This window comes from Cygnus atratus, chromosome 2, assembly GCF_013377495.2.
Source record: "Cygnus atratus isolate AKBS03 ecotype Queensland, Australia chromosome 2, CAtr_DNAZoo_HiC_assembly, whole genome shotgun sequence".
Taxonomy (NCBI): Eukaryota; Metazoa; Chordata; class Aves; order Anseriformes; family Anatidae; genus Cygnus; species Cygnus atratus.
The window spans coordinates 129,827,007-129,848,029 of NC_066363.1; the positions used below are offsets into that span (position 1 = coordinate 129,827,007).

General features: G+C 37.1%; 1 protein-coding gene across 2 annotated transcripts in view; it reads left to right on the forward strand.

The window, feature by feature from the left end:
• Positions 1-19,131, forward strand: part of ZC2HC1A (zinc finger C2HC-type containing 1A) — a 43,814-nt gene extending 24,683 nt beyond the window's left edge. For both annotated transcript variants that reach the window (XM_035546196.2, XM_035546197.2), the window contains 2 exons: positions 12,591-12,698; positions 13,360-19,131. In XM_035546196.2, coding sequence (XP_035402089.2) covers positions 12,591-12,698; positions 13,360-13,540 — 289 coding nt within the window. In that variant the 3' untranslated portion in view covers positions 13,541-19,131. The remainder of the gene's footprint in view (positions 1-12,590; positions 12,699-13,359) is intronic.
• The last annotated feature ends 1,892 nt before the right edge of the window (positions 19,132-21,023 follow it).

The window sequence follows — 21,023 nt, forward strand, 5'->3', positions numbered from 1 at the left end:
GGCAGTGGCTGCCTCCTCCAGCTGCTCTGGCCCAGGACTGCTTCTCCTGTCACCTGCAGGGACCTGAGATCTCTGCCCTGGCTGTGTTGGAGTACAGCTGCAGCTTTCCACATTTCAGGTTCAACCAGCAGTAAAGCTGAGCTCATATCCCAGGCACACACAGAGACAGGACTCTGACAAGGCTGGTCACGCAGGCTGCCCAGCCGAGGGCTGCCTTCAACAAGGCTCATGTAAAACAGACGTAGGCAGCCAAGATCCCTTCCTCCTCTCTGGTTCATACTGAAGGGAAGTTACTAGTACAGGCACACATGCAGCGCTGTCAGGGTTCACAAACACACGCATTTATTGATTCTTTGAGTACCAGTTTGGCCCCTCTGTACACCCAACATCCCTGCCCAGATCCCTGGCCTGCATTGCAGCACACACACAGGAAAGAGTGTGAATACAGAGAGTTAAGAAAAGATTTAATGATGAGAAAATAGGACAGACTGCTCTGTTCAGTTGCAGGGCTTGGCCAGACAAGCGTGACTGGCCCTGTTTTACATGCAGCCAGCCAGCCCTTTTATACTCTTTTCTATGTATTCCCCTTTTGTTCTTCCAGTTTGTCCTTCTCCCTATACATCCCTTACGGGTTTGCAGAGCTCTACAGTTTCATGCATCACCCCAATCTGGGGCCCTGTGGTTCACAATCTCACCAGCTACAAGGTTCATCCTTCCTACATCCTTCCTGTAGCTTGTTAGCCCACCAAGTAGTTTGACTGAGAGGTTTGTTTCTTGTGATTGTCTACCAGCTTAGAAGTCCTCCATCAGATAACCTTGCTGGAATAAACATTCCTACATTCTCACCTGCTCTACTAAATTAATGTGACTCACCAGACTTGCTTCCCATCACTGCCTCCCTTTCTTATTATCCCTTGTTGTATTGGAAAAGCTCCTCGACTAGATACCCATAAAGGAGCAAACACTGTCCTTGTTCATACCCTTACAGCAAGCTTATGCAAGGTGGCCTTCCTAATCGTAGAAAGAGTTTTGAACAGCAGCCTTGGCAGAGGGGACAGGGCATGGTGAACATTAAATTGACATTTATTGAACATCAGAACTGTGGAAAACGAAGGGAAGACACTGAGAGGTCAGGATGAAAGCCTTTGAAATCAAAGAGGAATGTTATTCTCAGTGTTAAATGAAGAAACACATTGGAAATGGAAAAGGGTTTTTATTTTGCCCTGTATTATGAGACCTTTGGTTTTCTTTGCCTTGCATCAAACTTTTGCTTTTCTCTTCTTGCTGCTGTCTTTTCCTGTATCTTCCATTCAGAATAGTAAAATTGAGTAAAAGTGATTCAGATCAGTGTGAGGTAGTGTGGTGGTTTTACTCAGCTAGGTAGCTGAACTTCTCCACAACCACTTTCTCACTCTCCCTCCTCAAGGAGAAGGGGGAGAAAAGACAGGAAAAGGGCTCGAGAGGTGAGGTGAGGATGGGGAGATCACTCAACAAGTATCGTGACAGGCAAAACAGACTCAGCGTAGGGAGATTAAAGACATTTATTACCTATTACTAACAAGCTAGAGCAGTGAGAAACAAGACCAAACAAACAAAAAATAAAACCAACTTCCTCTCATCCACCCTCTTCTACCTCCTCCCTCCAAGCAGTGCAGGGGCATGGGGGCTGAGGTCAGTCCCTGATGCTTCATCTCCACTGCTCCTTCACAGTCACTCTCTGCCCCTGCTCCATGTGGGGTCCCTCCCACGGGATGCCGTCCTTCCCAAACTGATCCTGTGGGGGCTGCCCATAAGCAGCAGCTCTTCCAGAACTGCTCCCACATGGCTCCGTACCACGGGTTCCATCCCCCAGGAGCAAACTGCTCCAGCATGGGTCCCCCACAGGCGGCAGCTCCCCCCAGACCCCCTGCTCCTGCGTGGGCTCCTCTCCACAGGCTGCAGCTCCGGCCCGGGGCCTGCTCCTGCGGGGGCTCTCCATGGGCCGCAGCCTCCTCCAGGCCACATCCACCTGCTCCACCGGGGGCTCCTCCACGGGCTGCAGCGTGGAGATCTGCTCCCTGTGGGACCCATGGGCTGCAGGGGGACAGCCTGCTCCAGCAGGGGCCTCTCCACAGGCTGCAGGGGAACTGCTGCTGCATGCCTGGAGCACCTCCTGCCCTCCTTCTGCACTGACCTTGGGGTCTGCAGGGCTGGTTCTCACTCCTCACTCTCCCAGCTGCTGTTGCGCAGCAGTTTTTTTTTCCTCTTTCTTAAATCTGCTCTCACAGAGGCCCAACCAGCATTGCTTATTGGCTTGGGTCTGGCCAGCGGTGGGTCCCTTTAGAGCCAGCTGAAAATGCCCCTTATCTAACATGGGGCAGCTTCATAGAGGCCACCCCTGCAGCCACCCCACTACCAAAACCTTGCTACGTAAACCCAATACGTTCCACACCTCACCTCTGTGAAAAGCATATTTAAGAATAATCACAATATACTCTTACATGATGATCATCACAGTCTTCACAAAGTTCATTTGCATAAAAAAAGAAAAAATTCCCCACACCATAAGAGACATAACATCATCACAAAGTTGACAATTTACACAAACTCCACCCCTCGTCCATTCACATTACTAAAACACATTCTTCACAATTATTACTTTTTTAAATTCTTCACAACTATTACATTCATAAACAACATCCAGTCCATGTTTTGCCCATTAGTTCTCTGAACTATCATCCTTATCTCAAATTCCTCGAGCCCCACGTTGGGTGCCAAAAAAGACTGTGGTGGTTTTACCTTTCTGGGCAGCTGAGCTCCACCACAACTGCTCTCATCCCCCTTCCTCCTCAGAAGAGGGGGAGATGAAAGTATGCTGGAAAGAAAAAAAAACAAAAACCTTGTGCACTAAGATAAGGATAATTTAATTAAAGGGAAAAGGAAAAGGAAAAAAAAACACAAGCGAAGGCTGCACAGAAGTACAGAGAGAAATTATTTTCTACTTCCCATCAATGAGCAGTGTTTGGCCATGTCCCAGGAAGCAGGGCCTCAATACGTGTAGCGGTTGTCTGGGAGGACAGATGTCTTCATAACGAGAGCCCCCTCTCTCCTTCCCTTTTCCCACCTTTTATTGCTGAGTGTGTGACACCATATGGCATGGAATATCCCTTTGGTTGGTTTAGGTCAGCTGCCCTGGTGATGTCCCCTCCCCACCTCTTGCCCACCCCCAGCCTGCTGGCTCTTGGGGTCTTGGAGGGAGTCCTGATGCGGTGCCAGTATTGTTCAGCAACAGACATAACACTGGTGTGATACCAATGCTGTTCTAGCTACACATGCAGAGCACAGCACTGTATGGGCTGCTGCAGGGAAAGTTATCTCCACACCCCAGTCAGACCCAGTACAAGTATGTGTGTGATCAGTGTGTTCTGCCTGCAGTCCTTCTCACTTCTCTGTTCTTTAAAAAAAAAAAAAAAAAAAAAAAAGTTCTCGTCTTTGCTAAGCAGTCCATGTGATTTCTTGGTCATTATACTAACCGGCCTTCTCATTGATAGAAGGCAATTTAATGTGTCCCTTTCCTAAGCATTCTGAGACCTAATAATTCTTTCCCTTTCTTTTGTCTATGCTGTATTCACTTCTGAGAACAAATTTGTCATGAGTTATGTTGAAGCAAGCAGATGTAGGAGTACCAACAACATGGAAAAGTTAGGTGTCTCAGTTTGGTTGCTAGTGACAATTTTGACCTTAATCCTCTCAGCCTCAGTATTGGGGGAGGAAGGGAGGTTTGAAATGTTTAGGGTTCTACTGAAATACCTCCAGCATTTATACTTACCTGTGATAAAATTACATCAGAGTAGGGAGCGAGACACTAACAGTCAGTATCCTAAAGTCAGAATGAAAATAGCTCTTCCTTGTGAGCTGCTAATGATCTGATTGACTGAGCATGGTGTTTCAAATGTTCTGTTTTAAGTGCAGTTTTTCAAATGTTCAGAATGTTGAGAGACAATGCTTTTTTGTTTGTTTTGTTTTACTTTTTTTTTTTTGGTAAATATTCAATATTCCTACATACTGGTTTTGACCTGGTTAAATTCTAGTCTTTGGTGTAAGAAATGAGCTCCTGAAGTGTTATTCACTCCCTAATTTTGTGGGGTTTTATGTATAAAGTGAAATCTTCCATTTTTTGCCTAGATTGTTGTAATTCCAGGTTTGACACAGAGGTAGTAAGGCTTGATAGAATTACAATTATAATGCGCGATGTCAAGGATGAATTAGATCGATATTAGTAAGGTGGGCAGCTTAATCAAACACTGCTTCTTTCTGTAGAATCATGGTACCAATTCATTGTGATGAATATGTGAAGAGACAAGAAACAACTTTGCCGGCTAATGTAGCAACCACATGATTAAAATACACAGGCATGCAGTTTTCCTCTTGCTCTTTAGGTGGCACTCTTGAACTGCCGTCTGAAACTATTGTGACAGGCATCTGAAGCTATTGGTACACTTCTGTTAAAGGTGAAGGATAAAACAAACTGGGTCTTTCACGTGTTTAGCTTTATAAAGGAAAAATTCTGTAGCTTGTTTTAATATGAAATTCAACTCCAATATTACACTATTAATTTTTATTTTATAGGAACAGAAATGCAACCAGATTATATAAACTTCCTTTTTCAAATACTGTTTCTCTTCGTTTTCTCCCCAGGTAAAGGACTGCACTACAACATCATCAGCATAAGCTAGGTTAGCATTAGTGAGACTTAGCTGGTACATGTAGGTCAGGATGGGTCAGCTGAGCTCAACTGTAAAGAGTTTTCTGCCTGAACAGGGTAACATGTCCAGTTAATAAATATGAATGGAAGTGTGGCATAAGGGCATCATTTATGAGTCCTGGAGAAGCAAGTGAGAGCGCAAGAGTAGTGGGTCTCTATTGCAGTCAGTAGGAAAACCTCCATTCGCTTGAGTGAATACAGGATTTCATCTTTTTCATGTTGAAGAATAGGGAAAAGAAAAGTTAATTCTACATAAATTGCTGGGCTTATATTCTGACAGTGAATGATGTTAAAATCCAAAGTTTGATGCATATTTTATAAGAGCACAGAATTTAGCAGCATGTATTGCATTTTTTAAGGGGTAGGGCAGTTCTTGTGAGCTGTTAGAAATAGTCCGAACTTCAGGAGGATAGGAAGAACCTACCCAATTTTTCCTAAGGCTAAGCAAACAGCCAGACTCCACCCCGCCATGTTTTCCATAGCAAAAACAAACTCTTTGTGGCCAGCCAGAGATCTTTTGCACATACAGATTAATTTCTCATCTCTGCATATTTCATATGTGAACAGTAATATTTCTTTTATTGTGGCTTGGAAAATTGTTATGTTTTTCAGTATGGCAAATGTACGCTTGGAAATTACTTATTTTATTTTATTTTTTCAGATAAATTTTGCTATTTGATGTTAAGCCCACTCCCGTGACTGGGAGTCATGTCGGTCAGTGGCACACCCAGTACAGCTGAAGTGCAATGTGAACTGCTTACCTAACCAGTGTCAATACATTTTAAATTCCGCTTATGTTTGCATACAGTATGTGCAGCCTTTAAAAACAACATATCTTTAGAGTACTTCACTTCCTTTCAATAAGACTGTAACTTCCACAGCTTTGTTCAGTGAAATAGAGGTAAATAAGTGTTGTAGTGGTATTTGCATTTCAGAAGATTCTTATGATTCCTATGATCGCACTTTTGGTTATTAGTACATGAAAGGGCTTCGCTTGGTTTTTTTTGTGTGTGTGTGTGTCTTTAAGTGTGGAAGGGATACTGTAGTTCTTCCTTTTGGCAATCGTGACTGCTGCTAGGTTACTGTCTACAGTATTCTACACTGCGGGTGACCAGAGTTTGCCGATAATGTTGGTCATTTAAAGTTCAGAAAGAACTAAGACAATCATGACAGGTAGGAGTAAGTGTCATGCAGTGTCAAAAATCTTGGTCCTGCTTCTCGATCCCTGGGAAATATGTATTTGGTCAAACAGGAACTGATTAAGCATTTCCGGAGTTAATTGGTTTGAACAAGAACAAGATTGGTTTGTGAGGAGCAGTGGGAAGAGGAACAGTAGGGGAACTTATCTGATGTCCCACGTTGTTTGGGGGCTAAATTGTCAGACCGAAATCTCGGTGTTCCCTTCTGGCTTCATAATAAAGGAATATCATTTAGTGTTGTTGAATTTTGTTCCTTATGAGGAGATTTCCTTTGATTCTTTACAGATGTAATACGGATTGCAAGGTTCCCAAGAGAAAATTTCCAAAACCCAAATTACCTGGCAAAATTTATAGGCTCAATGACTTTTAATATGATGTTATTGCAGAAGCAGCATGAGAAGTTGTATGATATAAATGTTGGAGGTACACAAGCTCCTTTTTCTTTTTTTTCTTTTTTTTTTTTGAGATATTAAAAGCTATATCAAAAATAGTGAGCTTCCTTGACAGTAATTAGCTGTTTAGTAATTTTCCTGGCATTACAGTTTATTAAGGTTATATAACAAGAGTCAGAGAACTCCACGGTAAGTTTAGAAAGTTATTTCTCTTGGTGTAAAAGTATAGCTTTTTCATTATTGTTTTTGTTCATTTGTTTTCCTTATAACTTCCCTTGAGTGGTAGAAAACTTGTAGAAAAGCTAATCTTCAGCTGCCTAGACATTTCCATCAATTTTGGTTTGTTTGTTTATAGTTCTCTGATTTCAGAAAGATCAATAAAAATGCTCAGATTGTTTCATCATGTTTCACTTGGGGCTTATATACCATTTTTTGGCAATAAGAAGAAACATTTTATTACATTACCAAGATGGGAGTGAAGATATAATTTAATTTTTGCAAGTTTACTGTATTGACATAATAATGCAAAATTTCACATGAAGTCCTGATTTTCCTCATATAAGCTGTGATTTCTCAAGAGATACAGTTTTTCTTATGATCACATGTGGGGGGGGGGGTAATGTTGTCTTTTTTTTTTTTTTTTGGTTTGTTGTTTGTTTGTTAGTTTTTGATACTCTACCAAGGCTTTCCATTTTGGAATTGTTATACATAGTAGTATTAAAAACAAAAAAAGTATTGCCAGAAGTATTGCCTGTGTATATGGTGCTGTCTATTGTGAGTGGGTATTTCGATAACTAAAACAATTGTTTTTCTTTCAGGCTTTCTCTGGTCTTTTTTTTATCTCTATAAAAGAGAATGGAAGGCATATTACTGTCTTTTGGCACAACATTAAGCCTTTACAAAAAAAAAAAATTTTTTTTTCCTTCTTGTTAACCCTAAAGTCCACAAGACTTGTACTTACATCTTTTACTTTCTACCATCTTAATAAAGTTGGTATATCTTGTAAATATGAGCCTCCTCTTCTAGGTGTGATGAATTTGACATTATAAAAAGTATGCTTAAAACAAAAAAGCCTAAATGTGAGAGCGTTGTGCAGACTGTAAGGAAAACTAGCAACAGTTTTTTTTATTTGTTTTTTTTTTTTTTTAATATATATATTGGAGACCTAATACAATTATAAGTCTATGAAATATTCTTCTTTTTAATGTAAGAACACACGCACCCCGTTTGCTTGCTCGATTATTAAAGTCTGATTTGTGCCAGGTAAATGCCTTTTTTAGTAAATAGGAATTCTCTGGAAATACAAATATTTGTACTTTTTTTTTTGGTGATAAGGAGATTGACAGACTGCTATTTTAGTTATGAGTACCCCTTCATTTATTTTAATAGTAAGATGGACAAGTTGGGCCAACCACTGCAAACTGGAAGATGTGCAAAGGTTTTATGACACTGATAAAAAAAAAAAGAGTACCATCAAAAGACCAAATGAGTTGTTGCCTATAAAGAAGTATTACAAATCTGCTTGGTTTATCTGTTTTACAGAAACATTCCTCAAAACCATTTGAATAGTAAAACTGTGACCTTGAAAGATACCTGCTGCCCAGTATGTCTTCAGTATAAATGTTGTGGGAATGTAATTAGTATAAGTATCTGTTAGGTAAACTGCTTCATTGTAGGAATGGAAAGGTGATGAAAACCCCTTTTTCAGATTTGATTTCTTCTGTCACTGATTCTAGACTAAGAGTAATATACTCTGTAAACCTGAGATGAAAATGAAGTTATATGATGCAGAGCTGAAGTAAACATTTAAGCCTGTAGAACAACTGATAACTGTACAAATATCTGTCTTACAGGCAAATGTTTTATGACAAAGGAAATTTATTGTGCTTTTAAAGTCAAATATTTACTTCCCCTCCTTCTGTAAGGTAGCTATGATAGTCCAAGAATGTAAGCAAGGCAGGCTTTATGATGAAAGATTAAAATCAAAGCTGCTTTGAAAGAAAAGGTGTTCCAATTGTTTAAAAAGGAGATAGTTGCATTGTAGTTAATGCTTCCGTGTAATTTGGAAGGTGCCAAATTCAAATGGGCTGATTCTTCATAAATAATACCTCAAAATACACTGCAGAAGAGTAATTAGGAGTAATTACTAAAATAAATTATATAAATTCCAATTATATAGTCCATGTTTGGAATACAGTGGTTTAAGAGATAGAAACATGTCTAAATCTTGTAATGCTGTGGTAGTGTTGTAACCAAAGCCGACGTATTTTTTAGACAAGGCGAGAATGTTTGAACTTGAATTCTTATTTTAAGAAGCAAAAGGAATAAAGGAGAATGGGTAGCTTTTTAGAGAGATTGTTTTTTTGGTGTGTGTTCTTTTTCATAGTTGGCTAGTCATGAATCCTGTCTGTGTACCCTCAAAAATAGGTCAATTTTTCATTTTATAATACGTTACTAAGATGTTGAAAATTCTGCTTGGTGAGTTCCTAAATGTGCTTACAAGCATCCCTTCTCTGTAGAGCAGGGACTTGACTTTTCTTCTTGACAGAATTTCTTTAGGAGTATATGCATTTATTCTGCTATTCACATCCTCACTGTTTATGTTGTACTTATTCAAAGGACCACTGGAATTGTGGATTGAATGTGTCTTCCTTGCAGGAGGTTGTTGAGTATGTTACGTGCCGACAGCACCGGACAAATGCGAATAGCTACTAGCCATTGTTAAATTCAGTATGGCAATGCAGATGATGACAGTTTATGGTAGAGGTTCCTGGACTTTGGTATGCATGCTGTTAGTCATTGGAGGCATACGATTTTGCACTGAAGTATTAGCAGTTGTGAGTGATGGTGATAGCTATCAAGAATATCTGAAAATACCCTGTCTAGGAAGCAAACTTGATAGTTCAATATTCCATTGCAAAATACAACCAAATTGCAAGTGTATGAATGGAAAAGGTATGCTTCTCATACAAATTTGTTTAAGCTTTCGATTTTGCACGCAGTGGCAATTCAACTAGAGGCATAATATAAGTTGCTTAGGAAGAGAGGTCACCTTCAGTCTTAATTCTTCTGAAATTGCACAGGATAATAAATGCCTGTAAAGGTATGTCAGAACTTTAAGGATTAAAGATAGCACTGTGACAGCTTCACCTGCTGTCAGGCTCCACCAGTATTTCTCATTATACATGTTAGAACATGTATATATGTATGTTGTATACATATACATATATATATATATATATAATTATACACACATATATATATTACATTACATAATATGTAGAATATATAATTATGTGTGTAGTTATGTATTTATACCTACTGGACAAATGGATAGAAATAGCAGAAGTTAGACAGACTGGGAGACCAAGCTGCAGTGACAGAAACAGAGATAATCAAGAATGTCTGGCAGTGTTGGAAGACATCTGTCTCCATAGATCAGATTGCAAATTATGGATCCAGTTTCAAGATTTGTAATCAAATATACACTAAACCTGATGCTAATTCTAGTGTCCAGATCTGGGGTGCATGAAGTTTTAGACAGTAGCAGCCTTCTGCTATTGATTTACTTGTTGAAATAGCAGAAATCATTGCAGTTAACTATAATACTAATATTAAGCTTCTATTTCAGTCTGAAAATAGCTCTTTTTTTCCTGCATTTTTAGAAAGAAAAATATATCTGCATATAAACAAATCTATTTTTGAGTATTTTGGAGTTAGGGTGCCCTGTTAAACCTTAATAAAGTTCTAACTTTTCATGTGACCACCTTGCTCAACAGACAGGATAGACAGTGCACTTTCAATGTGTTTTTTGTTTGTTTGTTTTGTTTGTTTTTTATTTTTTCCTGGTTTCATTGGTAACTGATGTGCCATATTGTACATTCAAATCATGTTCTTAAGAGACTGATTTTGGGGAATCTTCTCTAATATACATATATTATTAAAGTATCAGTTGACTTTTTTTAGAGACCCTAGAAAGGTGAGGGTATGTTATTATACATATTTTAAAGAAGTGAACAGCTGAAATACAGGAAAGAGAAGTGGACTATTTTTCACGTCAATTTCTTTCAAATATCTAGGACTTTTTTTTTTAAGTATTCCTTGCGTTATGTAGGAAATTATTGATTCAAAGTATACCCTGAACAGATTTCAATTTAAGAAATTAATGCTCTCAGTTTTGAAAAAGTAGAGTGTTGGTCCCAAATTTGGAAATCTGAAGAAAACTGTGATTCATTAATAGGTTAGAAAAGTTTGGTTTAAATTATTTGGAATTCTCTAAACAGGAATTGGGACACAATTATGGTCCTCATTGTTTGATCATCCCTGATTCATGAGATCTACCATTTCTGTGTCTGCGGTTGAGTTATTTTTATACATTTTTCTAGCTTCCATAATAAATAAAGTAAAAGTCCAGTATATTTTTCTGCACTATTGAGCTTTAATGAATTTTACTTGTATTTAAGGCATGGTCTGTCTCCAATCTAAAATGAGATGGAGGAAATAACACATGATAGTTTTTAGTATCTGTACTGTTATGTGTACTTGTAACATCATAATGTAAGTTACACTTAGAACTTTTATCCTGGAATTCTGTAGCTTCTGAAAAACTGACATAACTTTTAATGTTATTTCAGAATTAAAACCTATGTAGTGCTTTTCAGTCTACACAATGGTTTAAATAAAATCATCTTTAGAATCTCTTTTGCCAGGTAAGAGGGCGCAAATGAGAACTGAAGGAGAAAGTTGGTGTTCTGCCCAGTGAGACAGAATTTTTGATAGTTCCAATTTACCTGTTGAATGTAAAAGCCATTCTTGTTAAACTTGAATACGTTTTCTAAATATAATTTTCACTTGATTTACTCTTAAATTTAGTTCCTGGTTTCCATTTTTATTCTTAATCATTTGATCACTTTTCCACTGAAGTATTTGAGTGACTGTTTCTTAGTGGAAGGAACTGGAAAACCATCCTTAGCTTATGTTCACAACATGAAGGAAAATGGGCTTTATGCAATGAATCGTCTAAAATTCGGGAGTTATGACACTGATCATCAGTTGTGTCATTGCTGTATTTGAAGTTATTGGAACTGAATGCTTTTCTTTATATTTTGAAAAGCAAGCCAAGAGTAAGCTGTTTATAGTTTTGAAAGGAGCAGTTAGGTTCATCTGGAAAAAATCACTACTGGGGTTTTTGTTGCTGATTGGGCTCTTGGTGACTAACTGTTTGTGAGATCTTGTTTTAATATTTTGTAACCTCCATGAGATTGTCCCAACTTAAATTTCATTTATGCATCAGTGCTCAAGAATGTGAACAGAAAAACTTGGTGGTCAGGCACAAGATGTCATAGTCACTCTGAAGCCTTGCCAAACAAGAAGAAATCCTGGTGAATAGTAATTCTCTTGAGCAATGAAGAAAAATTCTGTCCTTGATCACTGATGATAAAAGAATGTCCCTTCCTATCTTTTTTCCTTGTACTTCTGAGATTTTACAGGGGATTCTGATGTTCTTACCACTGACCAGAGCAAGCACTAAAATGTTCTGCATGTTTAGGACGTGCTGTTAATTGCGTAATGACTTATAAAACCCATGAGTCTTGAGGAAGGTAGCTTTCACAGCTCTGTGGATGTACTATTGAAGCCAACTTTGAAACACTGTGGCAAGCTAGAAAAAAACTAGGCCCTAATGTCCAGCTGGACAGACCTTCCTTCCCCTCCTCATCCCCCCCATACATATGCTTTGGAGAAAGAAGGTCTGCCAAGCTTTATCTGAGAATTATGCGTCCTATGTCAAGTCTGTGGCTATTAAGAAAATATTACTTGTTTCATATTTGTCACAAAATATTGCAAATATTGTATCTTCTGTAAATTCTTTTTTGCATTGCATTCAGCTACCCGGTATTTTTCTGAAAGTCCTGACAACACTATAAAGTGACTTGTAGTCTGTCAAAGAAGACCTTAGAATATACTAAATGATAAATAGTGCGGGTTCTACCTGTATTTTGGTGTGATAACAAGTGAAACAGGAAGGGACTGGCTGTGCAATTTAGCTTGGCAGTGTAAGATTCGAATCATTTAGTCCAGTGCAGGCAAGTTCATGGCAAAGCTTTTCTGTCTTTATTTTAGGAAATAAGTTGTATTATTCATACAGTGAATTGATTGTTGTGGATTGTTGAATTAATTTTTGTATATAATTTATAAATGCCTGTCCTTGTGTAAATTTCTGTTTATGTAACTAATTGGGTATTTATTCTGTTTTAGAGGTGTATCAAAAGCACGGACATCAACCCCTCCTAGTGTGGCAAGAACCATGAGCACGGGTGCTCTACCAAACAAAAGAAAAACAAGTAATTCAGACAGTTACTCAAGGTAGCTTTTGGTTTTGTTATTTTTCCCAGCAGTAGAACCTTCATTTAAGGGGAGTACTCACTGCAGAATAAGTAGGGGAATATGCTGTTCTCTGCAGTTAACGGAGAATTCATGGTCAATTTTAGATGCCCGTTTTAGATGCTCAGAATGTATTTTCCTTATTTGCCATCTAATACAATATCACTGTCAGATAAGATGTGCACAGAAGACTTTTAGAAATGTCAAAAACCTCTTAGTCACTGAAAAATTGGGTGAATGATCATTCAAATGGCCAGTGGTTCACTTGAAGTTAAATGAAATTTACATCTACAGCACAAAAAGAAATTGTCCGGCACATACCCTTTTAAAGGGCAGGAGGGAAATTATATTTCTTTTTTAGGCTATTTGCCTTTCCTGTTTTGACAAGCTAATTTTTATGTTTCCAGATTATCTGGTTAACCTAACTAGTGACTCAAACACTTCATTGTGCTCCTAAAAATTGGGGAATCTGGGTAAACTTACAAGGTGGTGGTAAATGGCAAATAAATGCAAAGTGTAAGCATGAAAATGACAATAACAGTAGCAGTAATTCCCTGAAAGGATTTAAATAGTTTTGCATCAAGTTATACTGAACTGAGTTACAGTGAACGTTTTTTATCTGTTTTTTTTTTTTTTTTTTCAGGCCTGATGGTAAAATAGGGTATGACAGTGGAGACTACTCAGTCAATGGTGGAAGTTCAAAAAGCAGTGAAGGAAATTCACCTGTACAGTTATCTAAATTCTGCCATGAATGTGGAACAAGGTATCCAGTGGAATGGGCAAAGTTTTGCTGTGAGTGTGGAATTCGAAGAATGGTTGTGTGAACACATTCTTAACAGCCAAGAGAAAAAGAGAAATTGGAAGCATCTGCAATGTACTGCTGCATGGAAAGCTAGAGCACTCCTTCCAGTTAGACTTCATGCTGCAAATGTGTTGAAACATCATATTGTAATTTTCTGAGTGCAATCTTCCGGTTACGTAGTAATTTATATATAAATATATATACTGTATATAAAAATAGCAGGTACCTTAAACTGTGCCATTCATGGAAATATTCTTTAATCTCTGCTGGAAATATTTTAAAGTATAAAAACATGTTAAGTAACTTAGGTAGCGGAAGTGGTTCAGTGTTATTTTTCTTATATAATCCTACTAGATAAGGCATTATTTAAATCACTTATGTAGGTTAACTCACCCATAGGGAACTAACGATGAAAAACTTCTGTGTCAAAAGTTTCTTTGTGGAGGCATTTCCTTCATATGTAATATTAAGTAGATGTTATCTATGTTCTAAGTGAAAACAACATAAGCAACTTCCTAGAAATCTCTGGTTAAAAATGCAAAAAGAGTGGATCCCTTCAAACTATTTAAACAATTACTTCACAGTAATATCCTAACTGGACTTTACAGTTACTTCCAAGGATTTTTTTAATTATTCAAAGAGGAAAAAGTCTGAAAATTCCATTCACATATAAGAAAAACAAAATTTGTGTAACTTTCCCCATTCTGTTTTTGAATAATAACTTGTTAATATTTTTATGTACTTATAAGAAGAAATATGATATCCTCATTTTAATCAGTTCCTTTTGTTCCAAAATAGTTGTCTTCGTCTTCTTGTGTTCTCCACCATGACTAGCATGTGTAAAAGCTCTTTGCTTTTGTCTTTAAAGGTTTCCAAAAGTCCTACTCTTTTTTTCTTCCCTTGTCTCCCGAAGGAGAGTCTGTAGTTACTGTACCTAAATGTTGAACTTGTTTTAAAAACAACCTTCTTGATGTATCCAATACAAAAAGAGATCCATAAAATGTATGCTATTAGAAGAGTAGAAATTGATATAAGTAGCAACTGCTTTTATACCTCTCCCTGTGCAAACAGCAGGTCCATATTTCTTGGGTTAACACATGATATTTTTTTTCTCTTCAATTCTGTATGTTCATGGGCTCTCAAAGCAGCCTCTTAAAGTTAGTAACAGACTTCACATCAGTTCATTGGTTAGAAGGGTCAGGCCCTGGAAGTTGTTTTTTTCATTCTTTTAAAATAAATGACACAATCTATCAGAGCTATTCACAAGCTGAATCACTTAACTTGTATCTGAATGTAGTAATTTGTTTTGTGAAATTTTATTTTGAAATACTGGCACCATCTTAGCTATGCGTGGAAGAACAATCTGAAAGACCTTAATTGTGCCTTTCCCACAACACACTCTTTTTGTCAGAAATGGTTACTTTGAGCTCACCGTTAGAATTGGTTTTTATACTTTCTCTGTAGCTTTTGCAAAATCTGCTGCAGTGTTGCATTATAGCAACTTGAATGTTGTTTGCATTTTCAAAATTTGTGATTACTGTCAATGGGGCCTATTATGGAGAAACCGTGATTTAAGACATGCATCTCCAAAACAGGTTCCAGTCTTGGAAGATAAGAGATTTAAGAGGCTTGATGTAGTCATCATGCAGGCTGTAAACTTTTGATATTTCAGAATTATTTCCATGGAAATAATATAATTCATACAATATGGATTATATGAAATTGTCTTACACTTTTTATACAAAATTATTTCTAGAAATTATCTTTTCGTTCAATGTAGTCTTGTATTATTGTAATTTACATAAGCTGGCGGCTGAGCATGATAGGATGGATGACTGTTAATGAGAGATCTGACAAATCTTAGCCAGTTTATATTTTACATAATTTAGGTTCTAGGATCCTTTTTGGCACATTCATATTTGTACTTGGAAAAATTGCAATCCTGCATCTTTAGCATAGATAAGTTTGCTTTAGAAAATTTGTCCTGGACTTGGGCCATGGAAGTCTGCAGACTGAATTACTGGAAGTTGTGAGTATCAGAAAAGAGAAATCCAGCATAGGTTTGATTGGTTAGTGAATTCATCAGAGAATCATTTCCTTTATCTGAGTTGATGAATTTCCAGTTTGTTTCTGCTGGAAAAAAAAAAAAGCTTTTCACCCCTTACTGAAAATGCATTCTACAAGGGAAATTTTTAAGGAAATATATATATTACAGGTTTTCAAGAAGTGATGGAACTGTTGAAAAATATATTGACCATTTAGGTTTCCTAATTTTAAACCAATTCACATACAACAATGATAATTTCTGCCTTTTGAGCTTTGTGTAACTCTTTGCTTCCAACGTAGCATTTAGGAAATTACTTGAGTGACACCTTTATATTTTTTTTATGCTTCTGTGATTTATGGCAAGAACTAGACAGGAGATTAACCTCAACTGAAGGAAAAACTTTAAAAAAGATTTCCTGAACTTTTAATTTGGCTTTACAGGAAAGTCTACTGAAGTGTTAATGACTGTTGATAGTCACATTTGGTAATGTGTATGCAATAGAATCTACAATAAAGATAAGAAAAGAATGAAAATATAATTGACTATGCAGTTTATTACTGTATAGTGAGACTATCAGAAGGCTGGTGTGTTTCTACTTTCAACTGGTTTTGTCACTGAATGGCAGGTTTTGTTACGAACAGTAGGCTGTATTACACACATTATCAGAACAGATCACAGTAATTCCATCTAAATATTTATTTGCGAATAGATTTGTTTTCATAATGCCGTGCAGAACTGCATATAGAAAATAAATTGATTATAGCACTTAAGGAAAATATAAACTGGTAAGGGAGACGAGTAAAGACTCCAAATTTTGAATCTTTAGGTATATTACATTTGTGAAGAAATTCCTGAATTCAATTTATTAATAAGACCTAGGTCCAAAACATCTTGCCCTACTCCTCCCACTGCCCTTATGCCTTGCTTTTTCATGGGAGGAAAAATCATGAATACAGATGCTGAAAGGGTAGTGTTCCAGAATGCCTCAAGAATCAAAATTTTGATAATTGTTAAGATAAAACACCTAGATGAACTATCCAGCCCTGATGCACTTCACTGAGGAGTCTAAACTTAGTTAGTGTCATCTGCTGGATGCCTTGTTGAAAGATATTTAACTTAAAAGCCTAAATTCCTTAGATTTAATGTGTAAATCTATGATGATGTGATTACTCCATTTACCATCCGTCTTTCCAGTTGTTTGTTTGTGTGTGTGCATGTGTATTTTGTGAGAACTCTTGTTATACAAACAAAAAGTTGTTTCACTAAAGCAGAGTTAATACAAAACTGTACTGAATATTACTGGGGGATTGTGAAGCCCCAAACAGCTGACTGATGTACTTGCTGTATACTGAAAGTGAAATTTATTGACATGATTTTAATGTTACCTACTAACAGTGTCTGACCATATGTCAGACTTTCTTTTATTGATTGCCACTATATCTTCCTAAATTGCTTGCTAAGAGTTTCAATCAACAAAGAAGAAAACAATAGGGAGGGGAGGTGGATCGGGAAAAAAAAAAAAAAAAAAAAAAAGAAAGGTCAGTGATAAAATCCCATGTAAAAAAGCAAGAAGGCTGTTGCTGAGGTCCTGGCTGACAGTGTTTGCATTCCTATTTTGCTCTTGCGAATATGTGATTTACTAGGGCAGTCTACATAACAGAAAGGAGTGTAGGAGCATTGGGCCTGTAGTGATGCAAGTGCAATGGAATTCTGAAATATACTAGTTCCAAAGGTGAAAGCAGCATAGTAAAAGGCCTAGGCTTTATATAATTTACCTTTCACAAGTTTATGTATAATACTGTTTCCAGGTCTGAAACAATCTAGGGTATTTGTACCCACACAGCAACATAAATGTATGGTTATGCAGATAGTTAGACTCTTAGTCTCCCACACCACTACAGGAAAGTGGGCAGCAGGAGGAGGAGCAAACTTTAGCATCATTTCAACTTACACCTATGAAGTGAACATCTAAGCAGAATTTTTCAAATTTGCCAAAGAGACTTGAAGAGCCATTAACCTCCCATAGGTGGATTTGAAAAGCTTGACCTGAGGGATTGCTTGGCCTGGGAGGCGGCCTGGAAGCCTGGGGAGCTCTCCATGGTGCTCTTAACACTGACCCTCAGGTAGCAAGGTACGCAAACTAGGAACTCCAAAAAAATGTATTTTAAGACCTGAGCTAATCTTCATCCGTCATGGAAGTTCTGTCATCTGGGTAAGACTAGCTCTTGATTCACCATTGCAACTAAGAGTTAGTGTCTGAAATGCAGTGTGTGAAAAGAACAGTTCCATGATGCACGCTTATCAAAGTCAGCGAGAGGAGGTATGGTGCAGTAGTTTAAACTCTAAGGGTCAAGGCAATGTAGCAGTGCACCTTGATGTAGGCTAAGTAGTTTGAATATAAAATGAAATGGCATTGTCAACATATTATAAAGTTCTCAAGAACTGCTGGTTTCCATCACATGACTTTTGCATCTGTGCAATGAACAAATCTTTTTTATATCTTGACAGAAAATTGTGTTTTGTAAGAGTACTTGTTACAACTTTATTTTTCTTCAGTATGACTAAGCTATAAGTAATCATATGGATTGTATGAGACAGTGGAATTTCCATCTTTGAAATTGTTTTTGGTGACTTTGGTGAAAATATTTTTATTGCCTTGGAATAAGTACAGCTCATTCCAACTTGTGATTTTTTTTTTTTTTTAAGTTGCTGAGTAAGGTTTGAATTACCTAGTTGTGTTGTTGGAAGAAATGTTAAGTAAAAGATTCTTAGCTGTATTCAGCAGTTATTTGGTCGTTGCTTTCTTTCCACTATTCACAAGATAAGGGATTAATCTTGCATATTAATGGGAATTTTAATTTTCTTTTTGTATATGTATTGTTCCAGAATACCCATTTTCCGGAGGATCCTATTTAGCCCCATTTCATGTTTCCAGAAAACAACCTATTCATATATTCTTTTAAATAACTAGTACTTTTTCACAAAACTAATCAATAGGGAAATCAGTTTTCTCCAATATGAACAGTAGCTTTTGAGACAGTAAATCAAATATTCAGGTTGATATTGTTGAATAGTGAACTTAAGGTCTAAATGCAAGTGCATGGTTTTTCATTGTTCTATATTTGTATTTGGATTTCTGGCAGAAGTGCAGATGGATTTGGGTCTGATCTTGTAAAGTGTTAAGTATTCCATGACTGTTACAATACCTACTTTATATAATTGCTGTAACTCTCTAGGTGTTCATCCTTCATATGATACTTAGTATATATCTTCATAAGTTTATTTATTGATATTCTGTTTTTAAATGAAGTGTTCATTCATGTATTTGAGGTGATTAATTTTGTCAGCATTACATTTATTATTTTTTGTTTGCCTTGTCGTTCAGTACACTGGATATTTGTGTTTGTGACCATCCAGTGTTTCTTTTTTGTTGTTGTTCAGAACACCTGGGTTTCCATCTTATTTGATATATTATTTTAAACCACCAGTTCTGTTTTAATAAATGTAAATCACTACCTGATGCTAATTTGCCACTTGTTAACAATAAAGGAAATATGCCAATAAAACTTTTGGAAATCCGTGCATTTTTGTAGCCAAATGTGAAATTGTCTTTAAAAATAGGATAGGGATAGGTAAAATCATTTCAACCTTATAAATATTGTCATGTCTTTGGTCTCAGGGAAACCATACCTAATGGGAGAACCCATCCAAAGTCTTCTCCTAGTGGTTTGTAGAGAACCACTTAGTTATCCGTTTCAAAGGATAGTTTTTTTTTTCATTGACTTGCAAGATGAGATCTGTATTGCTTAGTCACCTTGAAAAATACTCTGTACCAGATATTTAAGTTAGTAAGAGCTGCGCATGTAAAGTTAATTCTGTTATCCCTTTCCCAACTACATGGATTGCTTAGTTAATATAGTGCCTATCACTGTGATAACCTGTAGTAAATCATTATTATTATTTATTTATTTATTTATTTTTAATAAGGCTGTAAGGTATAACCTGTAACTAAACCTGATCTAGGTTTGTTCTGCTTTGTGAGGACTAATCACTGCTTTGTTCATGAAATGATTAAGAAGGAAGAAAAAGAAGTTATATTTTTCCTGTAAAGTTCACTTATGTGACCAGAAATTGTAATAAGGACTTGGGTTCCTGATTTTGTTTGCTAAATAGGGCTGAGTAGAGACCGGTTCCTCTTTTCTTTCTTCTTTTTAGGGAAAAGTTCCTCCTGATGTCTCTTTTGTTTACTTTACCACACCCTCTTCAGAGGAAAACAGATCTATTTTCCATTAATTCTGGATAAAACTCATGTGCCAAAAGGCTGTAAAATCTTGTCACTGCTGAGATTCCATGATAGCCAGCCACCAAGCTTGCTTCCTCTTTGTTTTAGTTTATCATGAACTATCCCAGTCAGATAGCAGGAGGAAAAGAAAAAAAAAAAAAGAAGAACCAAGCAGATGCTTCATGAATCCTATCATAAAGCCACCATCTCTGTTGCTCAGCACAAAGCTGAAGAGGTGAAACTGGAAGGGAAATTAAAATCAGCCAGGAGTGACCCTTAGCTGAGGAACTTCAGCAGTTTAATGGTGTAAAGTAAGATGTCAAAACAGTGACCTTCCTTGATCTGATTTCCTAAACACCAGAAATTCTTCTCAGCAGAGCACCTAACCTGCTGTTAGAAATTATTCAAATGTGCAACATTATCTTGCTCACATGGGTTAATCTGCTCAATTCACAGTCCCTTGTAACGACAGTGCTAAAATTATTTTCACTAATTTTAATACCTGTCTTCCCTTGCTTCCTTTGCAAGGTATTAAGGTATTCCCATAAATTCCATGCATTTCTAAATTGCATGTTTGACCTACTCATATTCCTTTTTTACAGTGTCAAAATTTTAAACTAATTTTAATTCAAACTAGCAAAAAGATGGTAAATAATGAAAGGGAGGTAGGAGTGGTGGTGATACCTTGCAAGGTCCCTTAGCCCATTTCCTGCAAAGCAGTTTGGTATTGCCACATTCCTAATTTCAGTGGAAGCTGGAGAAGGTTCTCAATTAGAAGGAACAAATCAAAGAGCACAAATCACTGGGTTTAGCAGTTAGTCTTTACATAAAAGTGATGACTCAAGAAACTTGGCAGGAAGAATCAGGCAGGCAGGATATTTATTAAGAGAAGCAATCAGGAAAACCACAATTTCATAACCACTCAATTCAAATTTCTGTTCTGGATCTATGTTCAGTCTTTCCTCAGGATAGGCCAGAAACTGCTTGATTGGCCTCAAGATTTGAGTTGTGAGCTGCTGCTTAAGTCATTTAAGCCAACTGAACTTTGTGATTTCAGTTTTGTAGTAACTAATATTGCACCTGTGTATTTTTCTTTTAACTCACACTGCCCTTTCCTTGCCAAGTGATAGCAGTTATTAGGAAATAAATCTTGGCTCTCAATCGTTCCTGAGTTTC